Consider the following 22,798-nt stretch of genomic DNA (forward strand, 5'->3'; position numbering starts at 1 on the left):
TCACCTGTTACCAATCAACCTGTTTACCTGTGGAATGATCCAAACAGGTGTTTTTGGAGCGTTCCACAGTTTTCCCAGTCTTTTGTCGCTCCTGTCCCAACTTGTTGTAGCATCAGGTACAGACCAGGTAACATGCAATACAACAGTATGTTTTACATCGCCTTTTTATTCATTCATTCAAATAACATTTATGTTATCCTGTCTGCTGCACTTTTTTGTATTTACTTACCTTCCATCTACACTTTCCACCTAACTTCCTGCAGCCTCAGAGCCTGTATGTTTGATGGGATGATGTTTGTCCCTCATGCAAGCCCTCTAAGTGGCAGGTTATGCTAGAAAAATGAACAAGCTTGTATAGCTTGTTGTCTGAGCACTTCAGAAGGGAAAAGTCTTCATACCTGTTCCAAACGGCCACGCTCGAAGGTGTAATAAAATCTGACCGTCATGGAGAGAGGGGATATCGGCACACATTCTCAGATTCATGGTGATGGCCAAAAGAAGTGTCAGAAATAGTTGTGTAACAAATTGAAACAGCAGTTTGAAAGAGAAGTTCAAACCCTGCTGACTCTCTCACCTCTGAATTCCTCCAGGTCGTTCTGTGAAGTGGGTGTGAATGTCGGATTGTCAGTTTCAGAAAATTACAGACATTGTTGAACGCAGCTGCCCAAACCCTGGCTTTGGAAAAGTGTGAAGGGGGGGCATTTCCGACGCTTTTCGACCACCTGACAAGCAGATCTAAACTGGTGCCTGAACCCTTTTTCAGCCAGGTATCAATTTTTAAGGTTATTCTGCAGTCTTGTTGTTTCTATTGTCATTTGTTTTTTATTGAATGAAAAACATATTCCAAAAGGTCTGGTGTCTGGTGTCAGCCCACGTGTCCTGGAAGATTTCAAAGTCCCAGACAAACGGATGAAACTCCTATTTTCTTTGATTATGCACCCTATTTTTCTATGTTTTTAAGTATTTTTGAAGTTGGTCCAGTATTGAGCGAGAGCGCTGCAGCAGGCAGCCATGAAACGAGCTGCTTTGGAACCCCTCTGGGCTTTCGCTTACAGTCAGTGAACGTCCACTAAAAGTGTTTGTCACTGACAGGCTCGGATTGTTATTCGAAGTGTCTGACAACATTATGGAAAGGATCCCTACAGAGATACCTTTTTGTTAAAGAGTAAGATCCTTTTTTGTCTATCCAGAAACAGCCACTATATCGCTCTTGCCAAAGCCACCAGACTCCATTTACAGAAACAGTCATTTTATCATCATAAAACTTTGAAACTTGACAGAAACGCAATAAAACTCACCAAAACCTTCTCGGTTTGTCCTTCACTGTTCCAACAATGGACAAATATTTTACCCTTATTTCTCAGACTATGGAGACGAGTGAGAAAAAAAGTGGATATCATAGAAATTTGCAATATTTTTACATCTAACCAGGAATTATTTTCTAGACATTATGATCAGAGAGCTTTAAAGACATCTGACATCTCCAACAGATCTTCCCTTTAAAAGAGCAGCAATTAGCAAATCATGGAAACTTTGCAAACTTATCGATACTAACAGTTAGCAGTTTGTGACAGTTTTACTTATCAAGGATAAATGATAGATCTACACAAATGATTAGAATGAACAACTCTGAACCCAAGACCCCTGACAAAGTGGACAGCTGATGCACACCACATCCAAGTGCTGTGTGCGTTCAATGAGAGCCTTGGCCCGTAGTGTGTAACTGAATGTCTCTCAGTAGGCCTGGAAAAACAAGGTCTCTGTGACATGCTGTTGCCTTAGCAAATCGTGCGCTGACTGAGGCCAGCTTCCTCTGTGGCAAAACCAACATACTTGGTATGCTTGTGGTAAGATTCGCTCCCTCTCCATCTTTCCTTCTCTGTCTGTCTGCGTCTCTGAGACCCGGTTTTGTTTTGCCCATTCCAGAGAGCATGGCTCATTTTAATTCAGCTGGCAGGCTGATCACACATCAGCCTTGATAAGCTAAGTGGCCCTCAGCAGCAGCAATTGAAGGTCCTTTTACTCTTTTTTTAATCACTCACTTGTTTTGCCCCTTGATAATCCTTTCTGTCTTACGGTGTTTGTCTCTTTTCTCATTTGTTTTCTTGGTTTTGTTTTTCTTTCTTGCTCGTAGATTTGTCTTTTCTCAAGGTATTGTAATATGATTTTCTCCTCCTCCTCTTCCGCCCTATCCATTAAGCTCAGATTACCATGGTTTTATCACAGTTTAACTTGAAAATACGCAAGGATGCCCCCCACCCTCCCCATCCACCCAACCATTCTGTCATGATTTTAATTTTTCCTCTTCTCATCTTTAAGCAGATGCTTTGCCGTGCTTGGATATAATTCCATAATCCCTAAATCTCAGCCATTTTTCATAAAGACTCATAGGAAACAATTGCGTGAGGGATGGGCCAAATTTAATCAGCTGCCTGTGAATGCAATTATCTTGGCGGGGAGAGGCGTATGTTTTGGGGGATGGGGGCCATGGCCGACGCCCCCATGCCATCTACTATACCTCAGGACAGATCTCAACACCATTTCTCCTGCAGAGAGACTCAAAGGATATGAATGACACGTGTTATTTGTAGAAGCGGAATAATATATCAGTTTCAAAGATTGAATATTAGCGCTAAATGCGTTTCTATTGACAGCTTCAAACCAATCAATTTTAATCAAGTAACATTGTTGTTTTGACTGAAATGTTCTTATTTTGAAGTTGAAAAGAACCACAGGTAGAGTACAAAAGAGTGAGTTGTATTCTGCACTGCACAAAAGACACAAAAAGAGGCTGTGCTTATTTGTTGTGTTGAGAGATAAAAGTTTTGATACAAATGATCAGATGCAACTTGTTCAGTTTGACCAGTACCTATTTCAAACCTAAATAATTGCTGTACTCCAAGTCCAGTGTGTAGTTTCTTTACCAGACATTGTTTTTACACTCATACCCAGCCACTGCTGTGCATCCAGGCAGTTATTTCTTCTTCTGTCCCCTTAAAGACAGCCATTTCACTCATTTCCTCCTTTTCCATTTGTTGCAACTGCTTTATCCACAGCTCTTACCCATCTCAAGACGATTTATGTCCTATCCACTGCTGTATTTTTGGTTTTTTTTTTCCATTCTCAATGCCACTTATTTTAAGCTGGTTTTCTCGACTTGTGTTCAAACCAAACACTCGACTGCCAGGCAGAGAAAAATTGACTTTTAAGTTTAAATGAAATAACAGGCTTTGGTGAGACAAATGGTTTCAAATTATGTTTTTTTTATGAATTTAGACAGAAGCGGTTGTTTATTACCCTAAAAATGGCACAGTGCGCGCATGATGCTGCACATGTGATGCTGCACATGTGATGCTGTGGGCTGCCGGGGCCATTCAGCCATGAATGTCAGTCACCATGTTAGAATTAAATGTGCGTTTAATGTGTGAGGTCCCTCCACATGCATACAGTATGCAGACGAGCATTTATACACAGAGACAGACACATTCAGTACATACTGAACATATGTACTCATAAAGAAAAAAACTTGTGTGTTTCTTTATGTTAAATTTTTCATATCCCCCTTTTTTTCCATTCCAGTTTTATTTCAATACCCCAACATGGAGCCATCCAGTTGTTTTGGTCTTTTCATCCATAAACCTTCACATCTTTGCATTTCATCGCTTTCTTTTACCAAGCCAACAATACGAGACACACATACACATACACACACTACAAACACACTGCCCACGCTGCTGCTCTTGACCGCAGTGTGTTCAGAGACAGTCGAATCCCAGCGCTGCCATCTCTCTGGTGAACCTCTCATGGAGCGCTTTTATGTAGTCGAATTAATGCAGTTGTTCTTTTCAGGTCAATAGTTAAACACATAAAAGTGCAATTACATTTGAATGGGTACCACCACTTCGCTTGGGGACTGCGTTAACAGTGTTAAAATTGCATGCCGTTCCTGTGGGAGGTGCTCCATCCATTGACCTTTGAGAAGATATGAAGTTTGTGATGCATGCTGCGATGCATTTCATACTATAGAACTCATATTAAGGAATTCATTGGTTAATCTGAAACTGAATTTGAATTATTATTACATTCTTATGCATGGTAAGGTAGATCAGACAGGAGAGCATTACAATCGTCAAACCTACTCCCAAAGTGTGTATTAGTCCCTCTGTGTTGCTCAGAAAGACAAATGGACTGATTTGAGTGAAACAAAGTCACAAAACTACACCAAGTTACCTTGGCTGTTGGCTAAGGGTATGTTCTAGAGAATTTTATTTCATTGGCAGTTTCTCTCTTTAAGCCTCAAAGCCTATAAGTAATGTATATATGTGTGTGTATGTATACTTGATCCATACCAGGGACTAAATGTTTTGCGGCCTCAGTTTTGACCATTCATTCTTGAAACTGTCTCTTGTTTGCCCCTCAACCTCATGGAAGTGTACATTTGTGGAGGAGTGGTCCTGGGTCTGATCCTTGTGGAACCCCAGAAGTTATTTATTTGAGAGATGATCATTTATTGTGACAAAGAACTCTCTGTACATATGTCTGTCAGTTTTGTCACATCTTAACCAGGGACAGATCTGTCCACAAGCATAGAAAAATAGGAAAACATTGAATTAGCGGAGAGAGAAAAAATGCAAACGCACTCTTTCTCATGTCTTTCTGGGTCTATGTTACAGTTTTTATTCTTGCTATAGCTGTATGCATATACACACCAATGCTTTCTCTTCTTCTTATCCATGCCTATGCACTAATCTGAACACATTTCCTCTTTTCTAGTCTTTCACCTCCATGCGAGCACAGACATAGCCACACAAGCAAACACACACGTACATACACTTGATGTCTGGAATATGCAAGCAGTAGCTTGGCAACAGCGGGGACAGGAGGGCATGGATGGAACTGTGCAGCAGCGGCAGCGGCAGCAGATGATGGATGGGACGGGAGATCACCTATTTGTAGAGCAAAGGCGGAGATTTGCTGTCCTGACATCTCCCGTCAGCAACCGAGCAACTCAGACCGCAGTGATTGACACAGCGCTGTGTTGCAACATGAGCGGTGTTTGAAAACTAAGGAAATATCCGCTCTCAAACCTCGTTGTGGGTTGTTGTGCCTGTGCAAGCTGTTGCCAGAGGTATTATGTTTTGAGGTTGTCTGTTCCATTCCCATGGTGGTACCTCAGGAACGCCCTGAGGGAGCTTCTTCAAATTTCGCACAAACACTCAATTGGATTCGAGGATAAACTGATTAGATATTGGTTGTTCGGGGTCAAAGGTCAAGGTCACTGTGACCTTGCAAAACAAGCTTTTGCCCATAACTCAAGAAATCATATGCTAATTATGACAAAATTCCGCACAAATGTCTCAGAGGATAAAATGAAGAAATGCTGACATTTTACATCCATAAGGTCAAAGATCAGCTTCACTGTGACGTCATAATGTTCTGCAGAGACTCTTTTCTGGCCATTATTCAACACCATAACTGAGGAACAGAAGGCAAGATTGTGACCATGTTTCACATCTGGCCATATACTGAATTGGTGACACTAATGTTGTCGTCCACCTAGAAACTGTGCAGATTGTACAGATCCTCTGTGCTGCTGGGTTTAAGTTGGGTGCAAAGCATCCATGTTTTACAATTTGCAGCTTCTTTGCAGCAACATCCATATTTGAATTTTTGCAACTTGACTGGTTGGTGGAAGTACAAGCGCGAGGCAGTAATTCTGGTTTATTCATGTTGTTATTAGTTGGAGTTGGTTGGAGCATGTATTTCTTCTTTCGGTAGAAGTGCTGATGGTGCATGAAGAGACTGTGGCCTCTGGAGTGGGTCTGTTTTATCATGCTGTTCGATTCACTAATACATTCATTATGTATTCAACCTTTGCAGCCATATAGTTTAGACACTCTTTACATTTTCTTTCTTTCTTTCTTTCTTTCTTTCTTTCTTTCTTTCTCATTGTTTCTTAGCGGCCATCATCTATCATGACAGATGAACAGATACACTGATGGATGATGGCTGATAAAATAGATGTCATTCGTTCTCCCATCATCTAACATCCATCACTCCAAGTCATTTATTCATCATCTATTCAAACAGCGTGTACATTCTTTAATTTGCTCAATCATTCAGTCACTTATTCCTTAATGTATTCCACTTTTGTCGTACAGGAAGTGGCCTAGTTCCCTCAGCAGCCTGGAATAGTTTTTTTTTTTTTTTTTTTCCAAGTGCACCCTGTTTTCGTGTCGCTGTTTTTAGCTTCCCTATAGAATTACTCACTGATTGCCTTCTTTTCTTCTTCTAATGCTGGATCTGTAGTTGGGAAGGGCACTACTCTGGACCAGCAACATAGCAGTTGTAATTGTTACCAAGCGTATTTAGAATACTAATTAGAATACAAACTGCACAGAACCAGTGAAGATAGTCACACAGTTGCTCCATTATATTTTGCTGTAATCCCAGGGTTCCTAGTTGTACAGTTCCTCGTACTTTTACCAGAGAGCATCCCTGTACATAGTTTTCGATTGCTTGCCACTAAAACAGTCACTGATAAAGTGTCTTTCTCAAGTGATTCATTATAGAAGTTGCAGAGGGACGGCAGAGAAGAGCTGACATTCCCCAACTACATTTTCCCAGCTCTTGTAGGATTCCAAATTAGTGACCTTCTCGTTACAAGATATTGCAAACTGGTAATTTAATTGATGCTCAAGGCGCATATAGTAATGGGGGCCTCATTATTGCCATCCCTGAGCCGACATTCACACACGACTGTCTTTTCGAGCATGCTTCTTTTTGTGTGCACCCGTGCACTCATCTCTTATTTTGCCATTTCAGCCGGTCCGTGTGTCGAGCGTAGCCTAGCAACAACTTTAGCTTTCCGCCACTACCAGGGTGTACAGCGGGATCTGCGCCCCAGCATTTAGTCTCTTTGACCCAGAATGCGTCCTCATCTTCCTGCAGAGTTTCTCGTCTCTGTCCTACTGAGCTGATAGCAGCACTGAGCCGAAACCAAGTTGAAGCTCTCAGAGTCAATAAGACAGTACAGTGGAGACCTGCAGAAAAATCCCCAGACCCACTCTTAGAGGAGAGGAAACACTCCTCTGTCTTTCTGATTGAATACCTGTCGATTGCCTGACTGTTTGAGTGTCTTTCTGCCTGTCTTGCTGCCTTTGTATCTTTCCAGCTACTGTGCAGCTGACTGTGTTGAAGATATGTTTGTCTTCATGTTTATGTGTATATGTTCGCATATGTGTGTTTCTTGCGCAGTTCAGCACACGTATCTTCTTCTGTAGACTGAAGAATTAACACTATAGGGGATATTTGCTAATGCACTGGAGCAAGTCAACCATTTACTACAGCGCTTCTGTTGTCCTACATATTTCTTCATTAAACAATCCACACAACACTTATTAATTCTCTCTCCCAAACTCATTAATACGCCTTTTTTTCTGATCATTGGTTTGCTATTTGCCTCCCAGTCTTAATCAAACCCATCCCCACACTGCAATAAAGAAAAAAAATCACAACAAGCACTTACCATCAAAATGATTGCCTGCATACATTTGTTCTGCCTCCCTGAATTTCATATTGTTTTCCTCGAACGGTCATCCAGCCTGATACTGAAGATTGCCATGCCTTTTAAGCCATACGCTCATTCAAAGAAAGCGTGGATTTGCTCTCGGGACAGATTGGGAGGGGAGGGGGTAGTTTGGAAACATGAGCTGTGGCTACGTGAACAAACTAATTAAGGCATTTTCTCTACCCACTAAACAATCAACAACAAGATTTAACCATTGATCTCCCCCTGGCCACCAACTGCACACCCTCCAAATGTGCAAGACAAGCATTTACTTGTAATGAAAGAAAGGCCTGCATGAATTTCACATGTTATTGTAAGCATTATGTAATATCTGTTTGTTAATTATTCATATCTTGGTGACAGATATAGCTGTCCTGGGCAAAGCGCCAGCAAGGAGCCAAATTAACTGTTATCCACCGTCTTGAACTTTGTCATTTCAAATTCAACTTAGTGTACTGTGTGTGCAGTAGCTATCCAAATGCACATATCCAAATGCACCATGCATGTGAGAGGCATCAGGACATGGCCTATGATGGTGTTTAGGATCGCCTGTTCTGACAGCGCTAAACAGAGAGTGTTTTTATACAGTGTGTCTGAGTGTGTATGCTGCTCATGTCCAGCTGGGATTAGTGAAAGCACCTTGTTTCACTTGTTTACCGCGGACAAGAATTCTGGCAGTTCCTTTTGGCCAAGTAGGTAAGACCCATGAACAACGTGGGTCGTAGCCATGGCTCATGGCTCAGGTTTGTAGATGTGAGGACATATTTACTTGACCAGTGAATAATGGACATCATTGATAGCTCTGCCCAAAGATCCGCTATCACATACATGACATATTCAGAGCTGGGGTTACAGTATAACAAAGCCTGTGCTACTCAAACCTTTGGTTTGAGTGTGGGAGCTACACAGTGATCAAATTTGATCAAGATATAGGGGTCAAATGATTCAGATCTCCATATTACATTTTTCCTCAGGATGTCAAGTACTGAAGCTAACCCAGTGACAGCTGGCTTTGAATATATGCACTTTATTTACATATAAATTATACTTTACCTCGGACATTCATTCATTCAGTGAAACTGAAAGAAATTTATAAGGACTTCCAAATCCCACTGGAACTCTGAGCTGCGGCTGAATATGTCCTGGGTATGTTTACACCTAAACCTGACATATTTTGGCTCCAATTACAATCCGACCAGCCAGTATGAAGGTGAATGCCTGCAGGATGTACTTGTATCTTGCTTTACCAGGGTTGCGATGTCGTGCTGGTATTTTTGTCATAATAATGGTTTTGCTTTGTCTGTTGGTTTGTCCATTGCCCTACTTTGCCAGCAGCATCCCATTGTGCAAACAATTTGAATTTGAGACGCGGGCTGCTCCTTGCCGAGCGATATCCCTCCTGCGGTGAGAGGCAGGATTAATTTCTCTCCCTAACTCCCACCGCACAGGCAGAAAGATAAAGAGGGGGAGCTGAGATTGGGGGATGGGGCTCTGTGTAGGTAATACCACCGCCACCTATTATCCAAGGAATATCATTTAATCGGGCCTTTGTGGGATGATATTGTATTTGGCTGGTTCTGTGTGGTGCTGGCAGGGTGCCTCGTGTATGATTATGTGTCTCATCACTTTCAGCCCTGTGTCAGTAATCTGTTTGCAGGGAGATAGAGAACACACAAGCTCTGTAAATAATGCAAATCTGCTACTGGGCTTCACTCCGTCTTTCTTTCCTGTCATCCGTCTCTTTATGGCTTTCTCCAATCTTTGTCTCTCTTTCTTTCTCTTCCTCACTCTTTAACTCTCACATAAAACTCGGGATTAGGCATTCTCTAAACTCCTGCGCAGCAATAATCGAGACCCTCCTCTGTATCCAATCATTCAACAGGCTGTGTGTGTTTGTGTGTGTTTATGTGGCGAAAGGAACCAGTCCGCGGGCAATCATTGGTTCGACATGGCGATGCATATTATATCTGCTGTCCTTTACTGGGGCTTAAATCCCACATGGATTTGTGTTGTGACAGTAGTGAGGTATAAGTGATTCTGTGTGCTCACAATGTGGGAAGAGACGGATGCGAAAAACAACTGATTGGAAAAAGTTTAGAGGTTGTAATCGCAGCAATATGATGCGGCTTATCAACAACTAGCATCAGAAGAGTGTGTCTCAAGATCAGCTGCTCACCTCAAAGCCTGACCCCGCTCTTGCCCTCAGGTGGCAAAGAAAAGACCAAAGTGCTTGTCCAGTCCAGTCCTAAATAATGCTAATGAATTTGACTTCAACATGCCGCATCTGGCCGTGTCAGTTGTAAAATATTAAATGATTGGTGAATAAAGCTGGCAATTAAAGAACACATCAGGAGCCCGGTAGCAGGGTTGCTGAATTCGATGCCTCCTCCAGGCAGAAACAGTTAAGTACTCAGAAAGCCCTGCTGAGTGTTTCTGTATTGACTATGTGCTCTCCCTCTCTTCTCCACAGAGATCCTGAGTGGAGGCGTGTACGTCGACCAGAACAAGTTCCTGTGTCATGCAGACACAATCCATTGGCAGGACATTGTCAAAAACCCACGAACTCATCCTGTGGTGGTGCCCACCAACAGCAGCGTCGCATGTGAGTAACCCAACAAGCGCACGTGTGGAGGACGAGAAGATGTGATTTGACCATAGCCGTTACCTGTCGCTCCACGTTTATACGTTCATTTCTCATGCTGCGGTACTCCCTGAGGCCTGAAAATCAGTCCAGTTCCCCTTTCTCTGCCTTGCTCAATAGCACTTCAGCTGTGGTAATGAGAAGGGGCGAACGCTGCTCTTTCACTTTACTCACCCAGAATTACCAGGAGACTAATCAATATTCATCACAAAATCATTTTCACATTAGTTGGTATCAAATGGGTCTTTGAGCTACCAAAGCTTGAAGATTGTGCAGATTTCATGTATTAATACTGCATTTCATAAAACCACAAAGAATGTAATGTGCATTTTGGAGTGTTGAAATGTTTCATATGCATTTTGTATGTTTTCTGACCTTAAAACATGTAGTTGTGGCTGTGTACCCTGCTAATGATGATAGCTCAGGACCACAGAAGCAATGACTCATGTGCTTAAACACTCTTGATTGAAAGCATAGCCAGCTCCACCTGAAGGTACCTGGGACTTTACAGGTCTCTGACCAGACTCAAAATTAGGCTGTGAAGGGAATATGCACAGCCGTCCCATTTATATTCTTGGAAGCCTTTCAGGAATCAGCGAAGGCTTTTCAGCCACGACAAGGAGACTGATCCAGAGGAGATCCCACATCTCAACCTGCTCCATTCACAATAAGTTGACTGAGTGTGAGCAGCAAAACACTGGCATCAGAAAACCACCCCTTGACCCCATTCTGTCACTCTGCTTACCACAACAATCCACAATCACATTAATGCCCCACTGTAGCCAGCTGGAAGACGTGTTAATAGATGCTCAGAATTATGAAGGGATTTAATATGGTGAAATAAACATACTTAATCTGTCAGGGGGCAGAGGCATGATGGCTGAGGTGGTTGTCAGTGAAGTAAAGATGCATTAAGACATCTTGGTTGACCCTTTTCTATTCATTCACTGACTTAACCTCTTAACAAACATTGCCTTTGTTATTAATGTAGTGCTCAAGCTGTTTGACATTTAAAATCTGCTTTTCTGTTTACTTTAAGCCGTCTGGTCTCGTCTACGTACACAGAATGACACGATAAAATGTGGCACCATTTTGGACCAAAATTAAGAGGTCTCCGCACATGTCCTTGGATTTCTTCTCACAGCACACACTGAAGGCTTCAAATGCAGATTAACAGCTCCGAGCATTGATATTCTGCTCAATCGCCCTCCTTTCTGCAGGCCCGTTAGCCCCGGATCGACCCTTACTCCTGTGGAGTTTCCACTCCGGGAAAAGATCAAAGATCTCCAAACCTGTATTCCACAATTGAAAGCTTAATCTCCATTTCATTCTTTGGGGAGACAGGAGCTATATCTTGTTATTACTTACTTATTTGTGCCATGCTTATTGAGTTTGTTGGTCTCTTTTCACAAACAGGACAGTGATTCTAAAATCAATGCATTGTTGATTCAGTTGTCTTTTGCCCCACACCGGCCCTGGTGTGGCAGTATTCTTGACATTTTAACCTTCGGAGGCTGTTTTAAGAAAGCTGTAAAAGATTATGGTGCAGGAAGTGGGGTGGGACAGGTTTATTCTAGGCCACTGAGAATTTATAAGTTGAGATAGTGAAGACCTTGGACACTAAATGAAAGCTCTTTGGCTCGACTTCACCGGGGCACCAGGCTCAGAGGAGAACAGAGATATATCTAAGTGCAGCGCAGGTTCTGCACAGTCGGCACCGTCAGACATCCACTTATGTCTGGTTCATGTTTGCATTATTATCCCGTTTTTATGCTGCTTTTCATGCATTCAAGGTTGCCAGCCCCTCTTTCGGGAGCATTGTCAAAGTTCCAGTTTGAGGAGGACAGGCTGGAGAAACAAAGGAATACAGAGCGACAGACTGGAAAAAGACAAAGAGAGACAGGGGTAGGCATTAAGTGAAAGAAAACCACAGAGGAGTGATGAATCAGCGAGGGGCGGATTGAGGGTGAAAGAGATGAAATGTGCGGTGGAGAGGGGAGCAGACGAGGAAGACGAGGAGGGCAGAGGATGGAGAGGCTCGTGTTGGGGAATAGAGTCAGTCTCGATGCTAATAGCTCTCGTCTGGAGAGGCTGATGGACAGAGGACAGCACTTCTGCACTTATCCAGGCTCACTTCCCCCGCAGTCAATTACTAGATAGTCAATTAAGTCCTCCAAAAAACCCAGAAAGGCTCTGGATAGAGCTCTGAGGGTCTGATGCTGTTTTCTGCTGCTGTGGTGCTTTTATCTCAAACTGATGTGTGCTGATTTCGTGCAAGGCTGATTTAGGGTGGAGTGAATTATCTTATTTTCATGATTCAACCTGTGCCAGGGTTGTTTACGTTTTTATAACTAGAGCTGTACGTACCAGTCAGACGCCAGGTTGTTGCTGGAAGATGGCGAGTTTCATCGTCTTTTTCACGTAATGATAACAAGAAAACCCGGAAAAAAAACATATGGTCACATTGTTGTGCAAGTGCATGTTGAAAAATTACTATGACTTAATTACAAGGGTAGAAACAATAGTTTGCATCAAATAAATTAATACACACATCATCATTATTATTCTTGAACCTACATTTCTTGCAGTTTGTGTTAATTATGTCGGATAATTAGAATAAATATCAAGAACTCACAAATTGCTTTAAATGCAATAAGGAACAACACTTCAGATTTTATCATGTTGCCGAGAAAGCAGCACACAAGCACATACACACACGCACGCACACACACACACATGCACACACACACGCACACACGTTACGCTTTTAAAGGTAAGCCAAAGGAGCAGCCACATCCTCGCTCTCTATTTGGATCAATTCGGGCTTCAGTGGAGTGCTTGATGGCACACAGACCCAGCTAACCGCCTCTAGCCTATTTTAAGGTTAAACTAAAATGGATTTTTGAAGGCTGATACTGGTAATATTTTGTGAATAAGTAACCATTAAACATGCCAATCATCCCGTTCCTTGTGGACTTGTGCGCAGGTCCGAGGTGCCATCGTTCCTGCAATGGCCGCTGCTGGGGACCCAGAGAGGAGCAGTGTCAAACCTGTAAGTATGTTACTATTATGCTATTATTAGAGCCCTGATTCAAAAACAAAAGGTGGGACCTGGTTGTAGCTGAAGATATATCACATGATCTTTCATTGGCTTCCTCTCAACAGCATCTAGTACAGTTAAGGATCAGCTTTAAAGGCCTCCAGGGTTTTTTCCTGTTCCTGTTCATATATGCACATATAGATGACCTATTGTACACATTAATATGTATTTCGTTTTAGAGGTCAGCTTTGTTATTTTTATTTTAAAATCCCTCCCTTTCAGACTTGTGCTGCTGCCTTGTTTTCTACCCTGGCGCTCACACACCAAAAGAAACAAGATTTTATGAAATGATAGCGAGAAACCTGGCTTTCTGTCATACAAGATTATGAACTAAACTGTGTCTAACTAATGTGGTTTTGATATTTGTCAAAGAGGTGCGACTTCACTGGAAGATCTGTAATTCATAGGCCTTTCACGATAAATGGGAAACGATCAAATAAAACCAGCTGTTGAATTTTAACTACTACTACTCGGATGTGTTCCGACAAATCCCAACTACAAATGTGGCTCATTTCCTGGCAATAAAGTTAATTTTTATCAGCTCTGAAGCTGCAGTATGCCACACAGGCGTAAGATCAAATAGTGGCCACGGTTTTCCCCTGAGATGATCATTTTTCAGATAATCAAAACTATGCAGAAATTTAAACAGAAAAAATCAAGATCAACTAAAACCATGAGCAGACACAAGAAAAAAACAATATGCTAATATTACATTAACATCTGACTGAAGATGAGCTTCAGTGTGCAATATGCTTACCCAGTCATTCACTGCTGTTTAATGACATGCAATCATATCCACGCCAGTGTAGACATTATGGCCTTACATTTCTCTGTTACTCTGATCAGGCTAAAAACACAGTTTGCTGCCGCTGTTCCTTCCTCCACCCCGACCTCGTGTGGTATTTGCTGTTGATTTAACTCAGATTTAATGTTCATGTAGAGTATGTGTTTATCAGAGGGGATTAGGTGTCTCAGCAGATGTCTTGTTGCTGCTTGGGTTTACTGAGAGCTCCCTCAAGTCATACAAGGCTTTTTTCTGCAACAGTGGTGTGTAAATGTGCAAAAATTATAGTATAGTTCCAGTTTATGCTGCTTTACTAATCTAAAATTCATAGTGAGAGTGGTGGCAGTTTGTAAGGTTTCAGGCAGGTTTCAGGCTTGTAAATGTGCTGCTTTTGTTCAGATATTCACAAGCCTATAATGCCTAATGCCTATAATACCAGCGCGCGCACACACACACACACACACACACACACACACATATTAACACCTAATAACATCCCTAGACCCCCAACACATCTACCACAAACTTTCCAGCTGGGACCTCCCACCCTCCTACTAGCTAATGGCAGCTGGGAGAGAATGTGAGAGTGATACACTCCTGAGCCCATCAGCAGGGGAGACCGCCACCATGTTCCCTCCCCTTCAGCTGCTTTCCCAGACTCTCAAATCCTCTGTCAGTGACAACGTTAACGAGCACAAAATATTCATTTTTTTGCCCAAAGACAACATTCCTACAAAGTTGTTTGCATGGATAACGAAAATGAATATTTCACTAATATTCATCTTTATGAGCAGCCGTGCGTTCTCCATTTAAAGACCACAGCCTCCCTCTTTCACTCCTTCAGCCACCTTTCAAAAATTTGACGATGTGATACTTGTGCATATCCAAAATCCTGCTTATATCCAAGTCTTTTGTAATGTGTTGACCACAGATGTTGGCTTTTCTTTTGTGTGTACATCTCCACCACAGCCCTGCTACTTCAGAACATCCAAATGTTTACATGACCCGTATAAAAGGTGGAATGTGGTCATATTCAGAATAATACTGGACTATTACTGTGCATGCAAAGGCAGTCACATGCAGTCTCTCAGGCACAACCCATCTTGCTGTGTGTGCCTCTGTCTCTTTCTGTTTGGAAAAGATTGTGGTCAGGGTTTAAAGAAACCACTGCTGACTGAGATCTTCTGTGTCAGAGGGCACACAGTTTGTTGACCATTGCCACGAGCCTTCACCTGAGACATTTAGCAGCAACACGTGTGTTTTTTGCGGGACAAAGGTCGGACTGGATGCTGCCACAAGCAGTTGTAGAATCTAACTAAGTACATTTAGTCAAGCATTGTACTAAAGTACAATCCAGTGGTTGTAGTACTTTACTTAAGTATTTCCAATTTCCACTATTTTTTACATTTACTCCACGGCTACTCCATTTCTGAGGGAAATGTACTTTTTACTCCACCACTTTTATTTGACAACTCCGGGTGGCCTCCAGGTTACTTTGCAGATTCAGATTATTAAAAGAATAAAAATGGATTAGCATATGAATTCTGATGTATTATTGTAGATCAAGCAACCTGGCTCTGTATAAAGTCATTAGAATTAGCCCCAACTTAACCAGCTGCATGCTCACACGTTAATGCATCAATAATCATATTCCTATGTAGTTGCATTATAATTATTGATGCATTTATGTATATATGCTATATACATATGTATGTTCCTTTACCTAAGTAACATTTGGAATCCAGGACTTCTACATGTAACAGTATTTCTTCACTACGGTGTTGCTACTTTGACTTAAGATTTATCGTTTTGTTGAATTTGGCATAAAGAAAAGTAATATAATATTCATAAGTATGTTTTCATTAGTATAAATCACTTGAAAACATGAATCATTCTGTTTTTGTTACCTAAGAATCAGAACTTCATTTGTACAGACGGACCTGAACCTCTTCCGCCATGTTTAGTAGCCCAGAACAGACAAACCGAACACTGGTCCAAGACAGCACCTTTCATATTTTCTGTGACTTAAGTAGTATTTTTAGTGTTTTTAAGATACCATTTTAGTGCGTATAAGTGTTAAATCTAAGGAATAATCTATCTAATAATAATCTATCTAATAATCTATTCAATGGTCTACTGAGTAATACAGTATAAAGTAATACTACTATATTTGGTAGTTTGTGGCATTTACCTCAGTAAACTCATCAATCTGCTGCCACAGATACTAACACCCTGTCTCTAAAGACCTCCATCCATCCATTTTTCATCATCCCACCATCTGTGTTGAACACACCGTTTCACCACGCCTGCAAATGCACACACACACACACACACACACACAAAGAAGCTTGATCTTTAACCACGTTTGACCATGTTTAGCTTTTCTGTTGTGGATCAGAACATACACAACATATCGTACGCACTGAAACTTTACAGCTCCTATAAATACAGCACATTCATATTAATATGAATCAAATATCTCTTTGTTTCTCTCCTCCCTCTTTCAGTTTGATTGCACTACCCTCGCCATCAATTTCCTCCTCTCCCTCCATCAGTCTGTACGCAAACCACTTCATCTATGCCTTCCAACCCCGGCGTGTCTCGTCGTATTTGTTCTGTGGCCGTGATCTCATTAAGATAATGAGGGATGAACTGTTTGACCAGGACCTGTTAACAACACGTCACAAGCGAGCCCCCGATAAGCCCTGTCCCTGTCTGTCTGCCGCCTTTTAGCCGCTATCGCGCCATCTTCATCCATACATGGATGTCATGATTCATTCTCCTTCTGCCTGTTTTTCCCCACAACCTTTAATTTCATTGCGCTGGAACACGTGGAATGAGTAAGTGTAAAAATGCCAAACGAAAAATGACTTCAAAGATGCTCTCCGTGACATTTTCATGAATAATTATTCAGCTGTCTCAGAATCAACAATAAACAGCAGCTTTTGGTGTCAGCACCTCAGGGGGGAAGTGAACACACTCAAGGAGTAAATTACAAGCCAACACAACACTTCGTGAACCACAGATACTGTATATAACAGTAGTGGAGTGTGTCCCATAAGTAGATGTGGAGGATTTTTTTTCCGAGACGTAGATCAAGAACAAATCTAAAGTGCAGTCTGAGGGCTCTTGTGGATTGTAGAAGCACAGCCTTGCATAACTGAAGGCGTCTGCATGGATCAGGATCAGTTCTTTCGCCTTTAGGTGCCTCTTTAGTTATTGTAGTTTTTAAAAATGTACACTATGATGTCAGTATGGCACATCAACGTTGCTTTTATTTAATGATTTATAAGATTTTTGCCTTGAAAATAAATTCTTTCGTATGTTTGAAAACTTTCCACAATGTGAATGTATTAATGTTGTAAAGCTTTGTCGCAGCAGTGCTCCACGCAGGTGGACCTTAAAGCATTAACTGTGGCATTCTGTCCACCAGAGCCAGAGCTGATTGTTCAAGCTGTGTCACTGGAACGCACAGTGCTGAATTTATTAGTTGCACCTGTGCAGTTCCTGGTATTGCAAATCAATATTGTCCACTATGAGAAAGGCCTGTGTGGAGTTAGAAACAACCTAATTGTTGGTATTTCTATGTACCGTCATCACCGAGCTGTGAACCCCAGCCAGCTAATGGCCACAAACATTTCCAACAGCAAACCAGGCCATTACAGGATTATTTTTAAAAAACCACAACACTAAAAAGATTCTTAACAGTTAATTACACTTTCTTCTCAGACCTCAGTCAAGAGTGTCTAAAAGGACGCAGTAGTAGCAGTCAAATAAAGATATAGGCCATAAGCCGATGCTGTGCTCCGCTGATCTTCTTTCTCGAACAGGTCACTGCTGTTACCGCCTGGGCCTGATGACCAGCAGCAATTTCAAGTTACCACCAAATCTATTGTTTTTCATTTTCTTTTGGAAGCCATCAGCTGGCTCGGAGATATCGCACCACAACTAGTAGCCTGAGCTAACGTCTTAAATATGATTCTAATAAGTGACTTACACCACATCTCAAAATACCTTTATCCAAACTATCTCTTTCATCATGCGTAAAAACAATCAGAGGAGGCGCTACGTCCAATGACACAAGCCTCGTGTTAAATCAAACAAAACATGAAGCTGATAGCATCATTTTTGGCCAGTTGGGGGCAGCAGAAACAAGTTGTTTGAAATGACATTGACATATGACTCATGTTTTAAGTTGATACGGGAAACTCGTGAGCAAACAGTTGCTTACTTATACACAGTTACGGAGCAGTTATTCATTTGAGGGCGGTGAAAGCGAATCCAACGTTAAAGTTGTAGCTATGTTCACTGGTGACGATCGACCTAAAACGTCAGTGGTCGCTTGTAGTTACGACAGCTGTTAAAAACAGGAGAAAGCGAATGTATCTGCATTTTTCATTGAATTGTTAAAACATACCTGATTCATCTTCAGAGTCTGTGAATGTCTCTGTGTCTATCTCTCATAATAACTCTTTATTTTTGGAGTAGTATATCCAAAACACTGGACAGCTAAACAGTGAGATGAAACTCACTATAAAAGCAGGAGAGATAGGAGAGGGAGGAGATTAGGTAATAATAAGTTGTATTAGTTTAAGTATAAGTATATATTTGTATAAGTTGTTGCATTTTAAGCAGCAATGCATATACTAATTTGCATTTTATTCAATTTCATCACAGATAATACAGCTGCTTTGTTTTGTAGTGTGTTGTAGTTAGAAACTAATTTAGCTGAAAATTGATACATTTTTAATATTTGTTTGTGTAGAGGGTGAAAAGGTCACCATCACCACAGTGATTGCTTGTGATGTAATTGTATAATTTAACAAAGGAAATCAGTAAAATTTAGATTCCAGAGAGAAACTGAAGAAGGTCTCTGTCTTCGTGTCTGTCTTAGTTCACTGCCTGGCATTGAAAGCTGGCATTGAAAGGAAGCTCTGAGGACGACTGGATCTTAAAACACAGTGAGATTAAAAGATAACTGAGTGAATCTGCAATCTTAGCTGGACAACAAGAAGGCAGATTCGTAGTCACAAACATCCCACTCGGAGCAGATGTAAAGCCGTATTGACATTTTCTTCATTTTTTTTTCCCACAGCGAATCGATAAGACATAAGATTTCTATTAGTCAGATTTCATTTGTACCCTCACGTCTTTCTATCGGATTTGTTTCAGAAGCAAACATCCTGATGAACACCCTTATTAAACTATCTTGTTAGCATGAAAAGTATCTGCTTTTGTAGCTTTTTAGGGGGTTTAGTCTTTTACAGTGACTCAGCAGCTTATCTGTATACGCTGCAATGATGCCAGTGATGACAAAAAAGTGTCAAAATCCACTTCTTCAGTTTCTTCATTATATTCCAAACTAAAGTATGGGTGCAGCGCTCCCTCCTATATTCGCATGTTTAGCAATATTTTGGCTAAACACACAGTTTGGGACAGACTAAATAAAAGGATTATGCTGCGAGAAGTCAGTACACACTATCTGACACTTGTTGGAAACCACCCTGAGATATGAAATCGAGCAGACTGCAAGCATGAAACTGCCAACTTTTAACTGAAACCTTCGACTTTGACTTCAGCGCATGCATTTCATCTATATTTTACAGACATTCATATACCAGACATCTTATACCAAAATCAGGCTTTTATGTGAATGGGAAAAAAAAGGCTTCTGACAAACTTCTAAAAGGACAGAGGCCTTTAACCGGCAAAATCCACTCGAGTGGTTACTTTACACCGCCTACACTCCGGTGAAATGTGCACAGATTCTAACACAATTTAGAAAGGTATAGAAAGTGTTTTCACTGCAAAAAAAAAAAAAAATACCATCTTTATTGATGGAGTTCTGTTGGAAGCCAGATGTGAAAAAGCACATTTTAGCTCATGTAAATGGGAACTGAGAGGCAGTGGTTCCTGTGACTAATGTCATTGTCCACAGCCTGTTCAGACTGAAGCTTCCAGGCATATTTTATGAGATGGATTCCTTTTGTATTTGTTGTTACCAGCTTTTTTTTTTTTTTTTTTTTTTTTTTTGTTCCTTTTTTTTCTTAAAGTGGAAATTTAAAGCCAAATTGATCAACAGCGTTGCGTCACTCTCCTGACAAGGTCATTTGTTTGACAAAGTGTCTTTTGAGCAAAGTAGGCTGTTTCATTTTAGCCCAGGCACCGTTAATGGAATACCGCTGATGGTACGTTAGGCGTAGTGTGAAGTGTGTTTGTGTGTGTGTGTTTGTCGGGGGTGTCTGCGGCTTGTATCCATCACTGTGATAGTATCTCGTCACCGCAATGCCCAAAGGCAAACACAGCATGCATGAAAACACAATGTGGATGTACACACAAACAAAAATACAGAACGTGCACATCCACGCACCAGCACTGGGTTTGTGATGTTGCACACTAACAGGGACTGCGTTTGCACTGATTTCCACTATTTCAAATATGACAGTATTCCATATTTGTCATGTAAACAACTTATCCCATTTGGATATTCTAAATTCCACCTTATTGTGAATGTGACATTTTCCGATCATGACATGTGCTGATATTATTGGGGTTTTAGGAGGATTCTGTGGATATGAATACAGTATGCATTCAGTATGTGTGTCTCCATGATGTTCCACTGCAGGTTGCAACACGCAGCCTCTTGCCTGCTTGCAGTCAGCTCTGCGCGTTGCAAACAAACCAACTAATGTCGGCCAGCCGTTCGGCGGGGGTAGAGACGCACGCACAACAGAAAAGCCCACATTTCTGGTTACGTGTAAATGTTGCAACACCGACCTTTTCAAGAAGGAGGTCGAATGATTGGAAGAGGGAGGCTGTCTTCATTGTCACCACTTTAACTGGAGCTTGCATGTAGACAGGAAAGTTAATGGAACATTCATTTTTATTCGTCTTAGTTAGAATATAATAATACAACAAATGTTGTGCATCTTAACGTGGTCACAGAGACCTTACTGTTTCGGCTGAAGTGATATCTAATTAACTTCAAGCTTTATCAGCAGAATGATCCAGTAACTACATTCTGTTTTCTTTTCCTTCGTCACTGGTTGTTTTTCCCCACGAATCAGCTTTGATTAGAAATTCTAGAAAGTTGTTGCTCTGTGGAAGGAACTTTTCCCGTTGCTTGATTTTATACACTCGAGGGAGCAAGAAAAGTGCACATCAGTGCATGTTGGTTTTCTCAGGAAAGGGGATCCTGATTTGTCAGGAAGGATGAGATTTTGGGGCTGTGATGGAAGTACAAACTAACAAGTTTTGCAAATTACTGATCCGTAGGGGTGTAATGATGTAATATTATTTGAAATAAGAAGCAGCAAAGCAGTTCCTGAAATGAGTAAAGCCCAACACTGGTGTGGATGCAGAAGCCATAGCACCATTTAATCTTGTACAAGTACAATATAAACCCCTTGTTTCCCAATAACTCTTATGAAATGCACATCCTCTGCAGCAGCTGCAGCCTTTTCCTATTTTTCACTGCTTTGGCCATCCCCAATAGCATTTACGTACCGAAGGTTTTCCCTGCTCCATCGTATAAATCCCACTGCTCACACTTATTTCACCAGCCGTCTTTATCTGTGAACTGTCAGCGTCATGTGTGCATTTACATACGGCTGTCAAAAAGCGAGGCGCGCAGGCATGCGGCGGCCCGTGTGATTACGACAGGCATGCGAGGAAAGGGTGGACAGACGTTCGCCGTGGAGGGACGGGAGCGCACTCAGAGTCAGATAGGAATCACTGTGTTTCTGTCAAATCCAGCCAGAGACCCTCAGAGGAGCACACAGGGAGACGAAGACATGATTGAAGACGGCTAGTAGGCGGCAGGGATTCTTTAGCTCCAGCTGAACTGGCCACACAGGGATGCGCGTGCACATGCAAACGCGCACAAACATACGTTTTTATACCAGGTGATTTCAGTGCAGGTGTTAGACAGACTTGGGACTGGCCTCCCAGCAGTGGATCCAGTTGTGCGCGGACGTTTTAGATCTGGATTCATTTAATTTCAGTTCAAATCAGCTGAATAGCTTTATCGACTCGACACTGATTACATATACTGCCAGAGCGGAAGGTGACAAATTTAATCACGCTCACTACAGAGTAAGAAGGAGCTTGTAAGAGCAAATTAGTTATCTTTTAATGCCGTCCTTCAATCAGCATCCTTGTCCGTTTTGCAGTGATACATTTGCACTGTGCTTACCTTCTTTTCCCTCTTGCTCTTAAGTCTACATAAATAGTGTTCACCAATTTCGAGTTGCCACCAGCTACGTGAGTTTGTCTTCAGTTACATTTCACTCTGGATGTGTTTGGTGGTTTAATTGTCATATGATGACTCCGTTCTGTCTTTCTCTTTTCTGCATCTGTCACCCCACAGTAACTAAGACAGTGTGTGCAGAGCAGTGTGACGGCCGTTGTTTTGGTCCCTATGTTAGTGACTGCTGCCATCGTGAGTGTGCAGGTGGCTGCTATGGACCAAAGGACACAGACTGCTTTGTAAGTGGAGACACACACACACACACACACAAACACACAGACACACACACACACAGTCCTGTTTTTACCACTTCAGAGGACATTATATTGACTTACATTCACTTCCTGGAGACTTACTGTAACCATAGCTACTACACGCGTAACAGTAACAATGTGCTAACAGATTAACTAAGTCCCCACAACAATAAGCTACACGTGTGCATGTGCACACACACA

At 41.7% G+C, this 22,798-nt stretch overlaps 1 protein-coding gene across 2 annotated transcripts in view; it reads left to right on the forward strand.

Annotated features, from left to right (window-relative positions):
- LOC121616014 (receptor tyrosine-protein kinase erbB-4-like) overlaps positions 1 to 22,798 on the forward strand; it is a 306,370-nt gene that overhangs the window by 179,439 nt on the left and 104,133 nt on the right. For both annotated transcript variants that reach the window (XM_041950597.1, XM_041950598.1), the window contains exons 4-6: positions 10,041 to 10,172; positions 13,198 to 13,263; positions 22,464 to 22,582. In XM_041950597.1, the coding sequence (XP_041806531.1) occupies positions 10,041 to 10,172; positions 13,198 to 13,263; positions 22,464 to 22,582 (317 nt within the window). The remainder of the gene's footprint in view (positions 1 to 10,040; positions 10,173 to 13,197; positions 13,264 to 22,463; positions 22,583 to 22,798) is intronic.

Source organism: Chelmon rostratus, chromosome 13, assembly GCF_017976325.1.
Source record: "Chelmon rostratus isolate fCheRos1 chromosome 13, fCheRos1.pri, whole genome shotgun sequence".
NCBI classification, from domain to species: domain Eukaryota; kingdom Metazoa; phylum Chordata; class Actinopteri; order Chaetodontiformes; family Chaetodontidae; genus Chelmon; species Chelmon rostratus.